This window comes from Pleurodeles waltl, chromosome 7 (genome assembly GCF_031143425.1).
Source record: "Pleurodeles waltl isolate 20211129_DDA chromosome 7, aPleWal1.hap1.20221129, whole genome shotgun sequence".
Lineage (NCBI taxonomy): Eukaryota > Metazoa > Chordata > Amphibia > Caudata > Salamandridae > Pleurodeles > Pleurodeles waltl.
This window is the reverse complement of record NC_090446.1, coordinates 861,819,040-861,831,543: the sequence shown is the minus strand read 5'-3', so window position 1 is coordinate 861,831,543 and position 12,504 is coordinate 861,819,040. Positions and strand designations below refer to the sequence as shown.

The following is a 12,504-nucleotide window of genomic DNA, read 5'->3' as shown; positions in this document are numbered from 1 at the left end:
AATATATCAGAATTAGAAGTACAAATCAAGCACATTTTTGTTAATTCTGAACTGTGCTGGAAACAAATACCTTTACATGATTAAAACAAATCATTGCATTAGGTGATGCAATTTCCACACATCATCGTCTGTGCACAATATAGTTTGATTTGAAAAACTGTATATTTGTGCAAATGTAATGGTCATTTCAATCAAAAATGTGTTGTCTCTAATGGCAGTGTGTTACCACACCATGCATGCTCCACTCCACTCTGCTCTGCACCACTCCACACCACTGCACCCTACTCTGTATCACTCTTCTTTACGCCACTCCATGCCACTGTTCTCTTCTCCATTCGGAACCACTCCACATTATGCCACTGCTCTCTATGCTCCTTCACACTATGCCTCTCTACTCTACTCTTTACTAATCTACTCTAAGCCACCGCACTTTGCACCTCTCTACACCACTGAGCTCTGCTCGTCTGCACGCCATACCACTCCAGTCTAGGCAACACCAATCTAATCTGCACAACTCCACTCTCTGCCACTCTGCAACGCTGCACTGTACGCCACTGCACTATAAGCTAATACACTCTATGCTAATGCACTTTACTCTGTAACACTCAACTCTATGCCCCTGCACTCTACATCAATACACTGTACATCATTCTAATCTACTCTGCACCTCTGCACTCTATGCCACGGCACTCTACACTACTTTACTCTATGCCATCACACTCTATGCCACTTTATGCAACTCCACTCTAACCTGCACTTCTCCACTCTGAGCCACCTCACTCTACTGTGAAATAATCTACTTTATGCCACTGCACTCTGTGCCACTGCATTCTATGCCACTGCACTCTACCCTGCACCTCTCCACTCTATGCAACTGCACTCTACTCTGAAACAATCTATTCTATGCCACTGTACTCTATACCACTCTGACCACTGCACTGTAGTTCAATGCACTCTACACCACTGCAAGCTGACACTGCTCTGGCCGCCACTATACTCTACACCACTCTGCTCTGTACTACTGCATTTTGCACCAATATACTCTATTCCACTGCATTCTATGCCACTCTACTCTACCCAATGCAACTCTTTGCAACTGCACTCTACACCAGTGCACTCTAAACAACTGCACTGCCCTTTACTCTGCACCACTGTACTCTATGCCACTGTTCACTGTACCACTCTACACCACTGCACTGACACTCTACTCTGCAACTCTGCACCACTCTACTCTATGCCACTGCACTCTAGGCACTATACTCTACTCTACACCACTCTACAATACTCCACTCTGCACCACTCTACACCACTACACTCTATGCCACATGAGTCTACTCTGCACTCCATGACACTGCACCACTCTGCATTACTGCACTCTCTGCTACTCTATTGTATGCCACTCTACTCCACTGCACTCTATGTAACTCTACCCCATGCCACTCTATACCACTGTACTCTGCGCCAATGCACTCTAAACAACTGCACTGTACGCCACTGCCCTCTACTCTGTACCACTGTACTCTACGCCACTGCTCTGTGCAACTCTACTCCACTCTACATCACTGCACTGACACTCTACTCTGCAGTGTTGCACTCTCCAACACCGTACTATACACCAATGTACTATGTTCTACTGCATTCTATGCCACTGCACTCTATGCCACTCTACTCTGCATCACTCCACTCTACAGCACTTTGCCCTACTCTGCACCACTCTACACTACACCACTGCACTCCCTGCAAAGTGAGTCTACTCTGCAATCTGCCACTGCACCACTCTACACTACTGCTCTCTCTGCTACTCTATTGTATGCCACTCTACTCCACTGCACTCTATGCCACTCTACTCTGTCCCATGCCACTCCATGCCACTGCACTCTAAACCACTGTACTCTACGCTTACGCACTCTAAACAACTGCACTGTACCCCACTGCATTGTACTTTGCACCACTGGGCTCTACGCCACTGCTCCTATGCTACTCTACTCCACTCCACACCACTATGCCACTAACTTTAAGCCATGCTGAACAGCAGCTACTCTGGTGTATAACATGGCTAATGGCTAAAACACATTAGCAAATCTAATAACTCTTTCGTAGATGAGACCTATTGTCTTTGCCAATGTTTGTTAGTACTATGAGGTACCGAGGTACCTGAAAGAACTGTGAAAAATACAATTACATCATAATAAAGGCTGCTACAAAATGCGCAAATACATTTTGGTTAAATAAAAAAAAAGTGCTTCTCAAATACAGATTTGAATAATATACAGTTTATACCTAGTGATAACATTTTTTATAACACTCCATTAAAACCACACACTCCACAGCTCACCTTGGAACACCATTACAATGCCTCTCTGAAAGAAATATCTTTGCCACCAGGAAACTTCAAGTGACTCCTTTTAGTAAAGTCAATGCAGGTTTTCAAGCCCCTTTGTATTTGAAGATTTACCAGTTGCCCACATTTGCATGTCTTTAGGGAAGGAGACCCCCTGTCAAGAAGGTGTCATTCTTATCTGTCTGCCCCTCCCTCAGAGCATAGGAGACCCCCTGCCTTCCAGCCCAGCTGGGGAAACTCCTCTGCCCATAATTTCGCCCTCCCTCCATTGCCCTTTAGGTGAAAGGCTAAAATTACGGACAAATGCCGTCTGTTAAAGCTTTCATCACGGACAACAGACAGCAGGGCGAAATTACGGACAGTCCGTGAAATTTACAGACGGGTGGTCACCCTAGTACTTGAAGCAGAGGGATTTTCAGGCCGGAGGCAGCCAAAATAAGATCACTTTTGGCTTTAAAAAGGGGGAGGGTCCTGCCTGAATCGGGTCTATTGGCATAGTCTCCCGATATAGCCAGTGCCAGGCTTTGACACAACTGCTCAGCTCCGAGCCCCACTACTAAATTCTCTCCGCTGCCTCGTCACCGAGCACAGCTGAGAGGGCGCCTCCTTGAGTGGGAAGGGCTACGATTGCATCTGTCATAGCCGTCCAATAGGGACATCCACTCACCAACACCCTCCTTCCCCTTAACCTCGGTACCTTCGCCAATCAGAAGGGACGTTTCCGTGAACTGACTAATGGAAACCCAGCATTCATCTACAGTCCACCAATAAGAGAAAGGGTGGTATTTTAAATAACTCAGACTCGCAGTTCTGTTAGCGTTGTGTTTGTGCTTTCAGTTGAAGGTAAGTTTCGTAAAGCCGCAGCTAAGGGGTTGTCATCATAAGTGGTTGTTGCTGTTTTTGATTTTATTGTGAAAGTGATAAATGTTGGTAGTGGTTCTTATCAAATATTGTAAACACAGCGAGTTTCGTTAGATTCTAATGTCTAACTGTGCTACAGAGCAGTTAGTCTTGAAGTCTTCTAAATAGCTAGTAGGATGGTGGTCGGGTCGCGGTGCTCGGGTTACTGCTGTTCTAGTAATAATTCAGTGGGTTTGATGTTGGAACCGGGATGACCGTTGTTGAGTATTTTAGAAGGTAACTTAAGCATTAGGTTATAGTTCAATACTGTAGCTTAACCAAATGAGTATGTGAGCGCTGGTCAGAGACTTTAATTAGCTTCAAATGTAGCAGTTTGCGCCACCGTCATGCATGCCGGGCGTCTGGTTACTAACTAAAGTAGAGTCTTATGGTGGTAACCGTAGTTAAACTGTTGTAAATTGGGATACTCCATTTTGATGTTTAGCGTTTGCGGTCCAGCTACCTTTGGTAACATCAGGGCTTTACCTTGGTCGGGTGTAAGTTCAAGGTGTAATTAAAAACGGGCATAGAAGTCTCTTCCTGGCCCTATAGGTGCCTATGAAGTGTCGAGAAGGGCTGTACAGCAGAATGTGTCTTGGACATTGCGGCTTTAGGCACACTTTCAAAGATTATGCTGAAACATCCAAACACATGCAGTAAATGTTCATAAACCTCTAGTACTAAAGCCATAAAGAGATCTCTACACTGGGTATCTGGCCAGGGTGCTGCAGCACATGTCCCTGCATAGCGCTGTATCTGGTGCTGCAGTGCTTCTTTCAGCATTACTTTATGGGTGTGCTGCCTTTGGGGTGAAAAACATCAGATGTCAACAATTAGTGACGAGACTAACGGATGACCGTGTGCTTTATAAATCCATGATGTAACATACAATGCTGAGATCCCAATCATTGATATTTAAACGCTAAATGTAACTCTTTTGCCTCACTTTGTGCTGCTTCTGTAGTTCCACAATACTTGTGGAACAACCAATGAAGTGTGTGATTAAACTGAGACCTGCTTGGAGAACACAGCTGGTAGGGTGATTCAATGTGTATTTACAGCACGTGAGATGTACAGCGCACAGATACTGTTTTCAGACAGTATTGGCAACATCGAAATACTGGCTGGCTTATGATGCCAGCTCAGGTCGCAGGCCCAGGGCCAGTTTGCTGTATTCTGCACATGACAATGAGCCAGGTGTCTTTGTGAGCACAGTCAGACTGACTCTGCACACCAACCTTAGGGCTGTTGATTCATTTGGTGCTGTGCACCAGCCCAAGCAACGAGTTTATTCACAGTAACAAAAACCTCTTCTCACCAAGTTGCCTGGTCATAGGCCTGTTAACTGTGGGTTCTCTGCCTTTCCTAATTGAGTCTAACTACTTCTCTGGGCCTCGCAGCACTAAAGTATTGTACGGTGACTGCTGTCCTTTACACTTTGCACACAGATATTGTAAGACTCTTATTTTGTACTGGGGACTATATGTTTAATTCTATTACCACCTGCTCTAAACCAGTCCCTTTTAAAAGACATAGCTAACCTGGCTGTAGAAGGTGCTAATCTAGTATAATAAACATGATGTACGTTTTTGAGTTTCAATACCTTTATCACCTTGAGTAAACTGACTGCTTGCTACTGCCACTGTTGTGGAGACAAGTTTACCAAAGGAATAAATCTTAAATGTATTAAGTGAAATAGTCCTAAGTTCTGGAACTGCAATCGTGAACAGCATTACGTTCCACAGAGGATGCTAAATAATCTATTGCCCCTAGCCTAAATAAAAGGTCTCACAATATACTTAAACTTTTTTGCTTTCCTAGAAACCTACTGTGGCACCTGTCAGAAAAAGGTAGTAAAGAAATGTCAGACAACACAGAAGTTTAGAGCAGAGAAACAACCACAGCTTATTTTGGTTTAACATTGGTAGGAAGGTAAGGCAAGCAAGATATTGCATACAGAGGTGTGGGCAGGAACTATGATCTGCAAATTTCCAGTCAGGACATGTGCAGGAAAGGGTCACACAGGGGGTGAGATTCAAAAGAAAGGTCAAGAGCAACCCTTGTGAAAGATAACACATGATTCTCAAAATTAAGACACTTGTATTACATTTTCTACAGGGAAATATATATATTTTTTCTCTGCCTCTTACTATTTGTTGCTGGTTCTGCCCACAAACCCTTCTCACCCCTCCATGCCCTACTTTTGATCCAATCTCTCGCCCAGCCCATTACCTACTTTTGCTGCTTCAGCCCTCTTAGATCCACTTTATCCCTACATTATCTCCTGTTGAATTCTCTACCCAGTCATCTTCTGATTCTACCACTCTTACACCCATCAATGCTCTAATCCTTTCCACCCAATATCTTGCCTAAACGTTTTGCTGGTTCTGCCCCTTTACATCAATTGTTCCATTTTCACCAGCCCCTTTTTTTTTTTTTTTTTTTTTTTTTTTTTTTTTCTGGTTCTGCCCCTCTAACACTCATATCTTCTCTCCCTTTGCTGCTAGTTACCACCCTTCTTCCTCCTAGCCTTTTAACTTAAGCAGTTCTCTTCCTTTGTATCCATCTCACCTTCCATCCTCACATTATCAATGTTTTCACATCTTTATGTGGATTCTGCCCCCTCATGACAGTAATCTCTTGCATGGTTTTATTGGTGAGCAAGCCACTAAAAACTCAAGCCAGAGGCCTGGCTCTGCTCATTTCAAGGTGCTCCTGTTAGCTGAGGTTTAACTGGAGGCAATGTGGCCTAATGCCTACAGCTGCCCATTGTGCATAAGGGCGGGATTCAATCCCTGTTCTAAGTCAGCATCCTATGAATCCAGGCAATTCTCGGCCTGAAGTATTACTGTAGTCTGTCTGCTGTGAAGCACTCTTATGTCCATAGCAGTTTGTGCTATGTAAAACTGCCAAAAATACAATGTGGACCCTGCCTGGCACCCAGACTCTAGTCTCATCCTCCAAGAGTTAAGACAGTGTTTTGATTTAAAGCCATAAAGCAATACCATGTAGTGGCCCAATTTTCCAGTGAAAATTGGATAATCTATGCTCAATTCCTGCTTCCCTACTAGACCAAATTGTGATTCCCACACACATACTGTGTTTCACTAACCTCCTATTTTGTTAACGCACACATCAGAAAACAATCAAATTAGTGCTGTTGGTGTGTGCTTTACAATACTTTTTGTTTGATGTAATAGACTGTAATTTTTGCTGCCTGTTTAATAAGAATGTTTATCTCATACAGGGTACACATGAACCTTGCATGTCTTAGTGCCACTGTAACTGCTTGTTTTTACGGTTGCTGCTTTTTCCACATAATTATGGATTTGCAGCATAATCCATATCTGCTCTGTAATCTGTAGCTGTTTTAATAACTCTTGTTTCTAGCTGAAACGGATCAAACGTTACTCAACACACCAACTTTCGCTACACAATGGGAAGCCCTTCACAAAGGTTAATTGGTCACGCTTGTTGCTTATTGTTTGAGTGAATGACAAAATGAGATAATATCTCGATGTGCTGCATTATGCCACAACTTGCCCTTTTTTGCTGCATGAATTAGTAAACCCACATAGTTCCGATGGCCCTGCTCTTACTTCACTAATACCATTATCCGGGTAGGGCCAGCAATGTTACTCAGTTCATGTTTAAAAACTCACTTTTAGTAAATACATCTCAGTGCAGTGATATATGTACCAAGGTAACACACTTCTGTATTGAAGTGTGTGTTTTTTTTTTTTTTTTTTTAAATGCCAGACTCCTTTACTTATGACTAGGTAATGGGACATTTTTATTTCTTTTGTTGTGAGCCCTACAGACACCTTGCTTTTCACAGGGTAGATAACTCAATTCACACCTAAGGGCCCCTTCAATTGTGGTTATTGTGCAGATGCAATGACTAGATTTCTGATACCGTTTCAGTCCATGGCTGCGAAGCCCAGGGGAGGTGTTGTTCCCCCTCCCCCCCACCTTGTGCCTCGTAGAGGTGAACCACTGCTTCTCCCTAAGCCTGTAACTCTAAAGATTTCTAAAAGGTGGTGAGTAGCCCATTAGTTACAAGCAGGTGTTAGCAGCTGGGCAGCTGCCCATCCCTGGATCTTGCTTAAGAGATGGATTGGGTTTGTCAGTGTGGGTTTTTTTTTTTTTTTTTTTTTTTTTTTTTTGCTTAACCATGTTGTATAGCATAGCTGCTGACCAGCATGGGCAAAAGTACAATCATTTGACACAGTAAATGCTGGCAGCCCTGTATTGCGTTTTTTTTTTTTTTTTTTTCCGACTATGCTGCACGACATGACAAAACATACAAAAGAAAAGCACTACAAAGCAGCCAACGTTGATCATGTCGCAGCACTTTTTACTTTTAGCTATAATATGCGACATGGCCTAAAAATGGCTAAAAGCACTGACAAAGCCAATAGATCTCCCATAGTTGAGACCTATTGGCTTTGCTAACGCTTGTTGGGCGCACAGTCTCACCACTTACCAGTAGTACCGTTCATTAAGGAGTGGCAATTATCTTACCGCTAATAGACTGTACCAAGCAACGCTGCTGCTTGAGGCTTTCTCGTGAAGCACTTGGTACACCTGTCTGTGTTCTGAAATCAAAGACCAAGTACTTCAGTTTCAGAAGCCCTTCTGCTTTAAAATAATAGCGACGTATTTTAATACAGACCCGTAACACTTGTTTTTATTTCATTGCAGTATTGTATACCTTCTAATCTAAACAAGAGAAATGGCTACTTTGATCTATGTGGACCAAGAGAATGGTGGCATCAGCGCAAATGGAGCATCTAAAGATCGCACGAGGTTGCCATCTGCATCAGGTGAACATTTTTTAAATATTTTGTGCTAGTGTTACTGACATCTCCTTTACTGGAAGAATTAATGGACGTAAGTCTCCACACTAAACTTTGATAACGTTTTTTTTGTTTTAGCAGGGTATTAAATGCAAGGTATAATTGTCTTATGTGGCCACCTGGAAATGTGAAGCCTGTTAACAGCAATTGATATGTTATGAGGGTAGTGAGGTTTGTAGATCGTGCAAGTTTTGCCTGCATTAAACTCTTGAATACCCCTTTGTTCCAAGGGTTAGTGTGCGTTTCCCCCTCCACCCTCCGCCCCCCCCCGCCCCCCTGTGGTTCGTGGAGAATTTAGAGTCCTTTTTCTATCAGGTGGTATTTGGGGTTCATAATCTCAGTGCCCTTGGTAGATGTCAATTTGCATATAAAATTACCAATGTGTATCTGCTTCTTTTAGCAAAAGGGTTTTCCGAGCGATCTCTGCAGAGTCAGCGACCTGGCAAAGTGTTCAACTCTGCGCCAGTAGTCAGAAAGGGGCTTGGTAATGCTAAAGTTAATGTCTGCAAAACTGCTGAAGATACACAAGCCAAGCACATGAAGAAACCCAAGGTTCAGCAGCCTTCAGTCAAGGTATTTAAAAAAAAAAAAAAAACATCTCGGCATAATTGTTTTTTTGTGTGTGTTTAATGGTTGCATTTCAGTTATTAAAGAGTCTCTAAAATTTAGAATCTGTCCCTGCAGATATCAAAACCCAGCCGTTTGGTTAACCTATGCTTTCAGTTAAATATCCGATATCTCCACAGATGGAGCCTACGAGAGGTGCTTGTGGAGTAACATTACCCCTCCATAGGAGAGCAATCTCTTATATGGGGGTCACGGGATCCTTGCACAAACTTGAACACATTCGTTAATCTATACAAAATTGCGAATAATAATTAAGTAGTTTTTCAACATAAACTGGCATAAAATCAACACCAGTCTTGTGTCACAAAAAAGCAAACCCTTATTTTGAGAGTCCTCAAAATGACAGCTTTTTCAGAATGATAATCTGTTCACAAATTTATCTACTATAGCCTTCCTTTCTCAAATGATCTTTAATCACTCAGACCTCACTTGACAATTTCAAATCCCAAAGGTTTGTTTATCCTGCTTTCCTTTTGCAGGCTTATCCTTTATCAGCAATGCCACTTTACCTGCAAGTTGCCTTAATTTTTTTGTTTTTGTGCACAGCCTAATGTAGGGCAGTCTCTCTCGATATGACAGTGCATTAATTGCAATGATTAAAGTGAACTACCTGTTCTTGGGATGCATTGTATAACATGCTAAAGAGCTGCTTCTTTGAATTGATGTGGAACAGGAGACTTTCCAATACGCAAAACAAGTTTTGAATGCTTTTTAATATAATTTGTGATGACTGGTGTTAGAGGTTCTTGTCAAGTTACTAGGTGTGAATGTGTTGTAATTTATGATTGTCTTTTTGCAGCTAATCTGAGTTATTTTAACACTGTTACTATGAAGAAGTAAATGATACTTCTCTCCTCCCACTTCGAAAAACTATATTACTTTTTGAAGACTTCATTCTCAATGTGCTTTTAATTGCTATCAGACGCCGGCTGAGAACCAACAATTGCTAGCCGCACTAACCAACCTTTCTTTAGGGACAATTTTAATGTTTCAGTTTGCTTTTCATCATGAGTAGGGAAAACTTCTGTATGATTCTTGCTTGGCCTGGGAATGATTCTCTGCACTTCAGATACACACCCAGCCTCAAAGATGGCCAAGTAATAAATTTTATTTTCTGAGGTAATGGGAGCTCAATATTTACTATTGTGCACACGACCTTCCTTTGGGCTTCATGACTAGTATTGCCATGTAAATACTAATCTCTCCTAAAATGTCTGCTACTGGGCAATGCGAAGTTTGTCCCCCCCTCCCCCATGTACATTCATTATGGGCAACTAAGAAAAGATCATTAATATGGAGAATGGTCTCACCAAGACTGACCCTGCTGATATCTGAGGGGGCGTAAAGTTACTACTCAAAAGGGTTATAATTCTGCAATTTCAACAATCATTTAATTTCAATACCATCCTTGGTAGAAGTTGAAGACTTTCTTTTCTGTATAACCAGCTGAGTCCTTGAACAGCTGAACTGACCTTTCACGCATCCACTCATTGGTCTTACCTACAAGACTCAATCACATTTCTCTACACAAGTCTATCTGCAGATCCGTCCTTTTAGATTTAGCTGTACTTGCGGTCAATAGAATGGCTTAACCTTGTTTCCTGTTTTCCTTTAACTTGTGCCAAATCAGCTGATCACGTGGCCTGCAAAGGCATTCACTTGGGTACACATTTATTGAAGGATCATATCGCTTTCTAGATTAGACATCACCTGATAGTAAGAGGTAGATTGGATGAATAATTCTTCCAGAGGCTTTTGCTCTGCTTAATTTATTACAAAGTTAATGGTTTGTCAGACTACCTGTGAGTAGTGAATCACTTCACAGTTGATGTATATTCTGACATAACTGGCTTCTTTGGATGCCCTTACAGGAATGCCATTAACTTAAACTTTATTTTCACAGAACCCAGCCACTCGATCTAAAGCAGAATATCCAGACATCGAGAAATTTATTCCTTATAATCCACTTGGTAAGAATCTTTATGACTTGGAGGTGTGAATTTTTGTAATCCGATTTCTGGAGTAAATAGTCAGTGACACTGATCAGTCACTAGTGAGTAGGAATATGGAGGGCTTTATGTGCACCAATGTGTTGAATCTTTCAGCTTAAATTCTGACACTGTGCTTTATCTTAGATTTTGAGTGTTTTGATGTACCTGAAGAGCACCAACTGAGTCACTTGTCCCTGGCTGGTGTATCACTCCAGACACTGGATATTGAAAGGTTTGACCGAAATGTGAATCTGGTGCCATCACCTTTGAAATCGTCTCCGTTCACATGGGAGTCAGGTTGGTACTTTTTTTTTTTTTTTTTTTTAAATATATATATATATATATATATATATATATATATATAGCAGGTTCACCCACCCAAGTTTGCAGATTGTCTAACTTGCCTTAATTTTGGAACTGCATCATACCCACTTTCAGCCAGCCACCTAGTCTAATGGCCTGGCTATTGCTGGCCGTATGGAGTACACCTTGTTTGAACCGCAAATGTGCACACAGCTCCTGTTCTCCAACCTGAAATAATCAATCTACCTATTTTTGCCTGCAGATATCCTGCACTCGTCTTTCTTGTGTTCGCTGGAGGAAGTAACTGTTGACTTGCCGCCTTTGTGGGAAGATTGAATTGACTACAACTTGGGCTGAATATGAACTGTTTTGCACACATGCTTACCTGTTTTGTCCAAATCGATTTTGTACATTGTTTTTAATTTAATAAAGTGTCACTTGGACTCATGTTTCATGGAATATTTAATTTCTTTGAGTCATGTGAAAAGCTTGCTCTAATATGGTCTCTGTTGTGGCATGGGAAGGCAAACTATTTTTGCTTAAGATTTCCGACTGAAGGTGAATAAAATGTAATAACCTCAAACGCAACCAAGCTATGTATAAAGTTTAATATTGTGCTGTGGACCAAGAGTGTCTGAAACACTTGTTAACACCTCAGATCTCTCACAGGAGTGAGTTCTAAGGTTGGAGCGGTCTCCCAAAAGTATACTAGTGGCCCTTTAAGTTAAATTGAGTTTCCGAGGTGACTCTTGAGAACCCCATGTTATCAACATCTATTGAGGCATAGGAGTTGGCTACAATTCATGCATACACCACATGCACCTCAACAGAATGTCATATTTAAGGACTTTGACATCAGATGTACTGTAGCCTAATCTTAAATCTGTAAGGTTGTTTACTGCTACATTGAGAGCCTTTTTACTGCAAAATCTTAAATGGTTACTTTTTAGACTTTAAAAAATCTCATCCTTAAGATGCACCGTAACATGCTGTACTTATCTGAAGTATTTGCCCTATGCAATGGGTTTATTTCTTAGCCGGTATTGTCATCTTTATAGGGGCATGCCGGATAGCTTGAGGAATACCAAAGGTTTTTATGGAGAGGAGGTCTACAAGGGATTGTAGGTTCCAGGCTTTGTGCTCCTTTAGGTTATCGGGCGTGTGGAGTAGAGAACTCTGCAGTAACACCAAGGTTTTCATTTTGGTTTCATATTTGATGTTTGTTAGCATAGCAAGGTTTCTCTGTGTATTACAGATAATTGGAAATTACTCCCCTGTTCTACATCCTTGTTATGACATGTAGCTTTTAAATGTTCTCTATCTTGCAGATAATCTGGGAATACCACCAAATTTATAAGTAGTCCTTTCTTACTCAGCTAGGAGGTTAACTAATATTCTGTAGTATGGCTAATCATCTTTTGTGGAAAACTGATGCCGCACGGATTTTCTGCGCCATGGTGTCAAAAACCAGTCAAGCAACATC

At 41.7% G+C, this 12,504-nt stretch overlaps 1 protein-coding gene across 2 annotated transcripts; it reads left to right on the top strand.

Annotated features, from left to right (window-relative positions):
* The first annotated feature begins 3,050 nt into the window (after positions 1-3,050).
* Positions 3,051-11,464, top strand: PTTG1 (PTTG1 regulator of sister chromatid separation, securin). Of its 2 annotated transcripts, none has more exons than XM_069199375.1 (6): positions 3,051-3,184; positions 7,946-8,067; positions 8,501-8,673; positions 10,631-10,697; positions 10,863-11,015; positions 11,284-11,464. In XM_069199375.1, the coding sequence occupies exons 2-6, from the start codon at positions 7,977-7,979 to the stop codon at positions 11,355-11,357; spliced, it is 558 nt and encodes a 185-aa protein (XP_069055476.1). In that variant the 5' UTR covers positions 3,051-3,184; positions 7,946-7,976; the 3' UTR covers positions 11,358-11,464. The 2 variants fall into 2 exon arrangements, with proteins under 2 accessions (XP_069055476.1, XP_069055477.1); XM_069199376.1 differs by lacking the exon at positions 3,051-3,184 and adding an exon at positions 6,673-6,697.
* The last annotated feature ends 1,040 nt before the right edge of the window (positions 11,465-12,504 follow it).

Coding starts and splice junctions, on each gene's coding strand:
- PTTG1 (XM_069199375.1), top strand. CDS start 7,977: ATGGCTACTTTGATCTATGTGGACCAAGAGAATGGTGGCATCAGCGCA. Junction 8,068..8,500: donor GAGGTTGCCATCTGCATCAG/GTGAACATTTTT, acceptor TGCTTCTTTTAG/CAAAAGGGTTTTCCGAGCGA. Junction 8,674..10,630: donor TTCAGCAGCCTTCAGTCAAG/GTATTTAAAAAA, acceptor TTATTTTCACAG/AACCCAGCCACTCGATCTAA.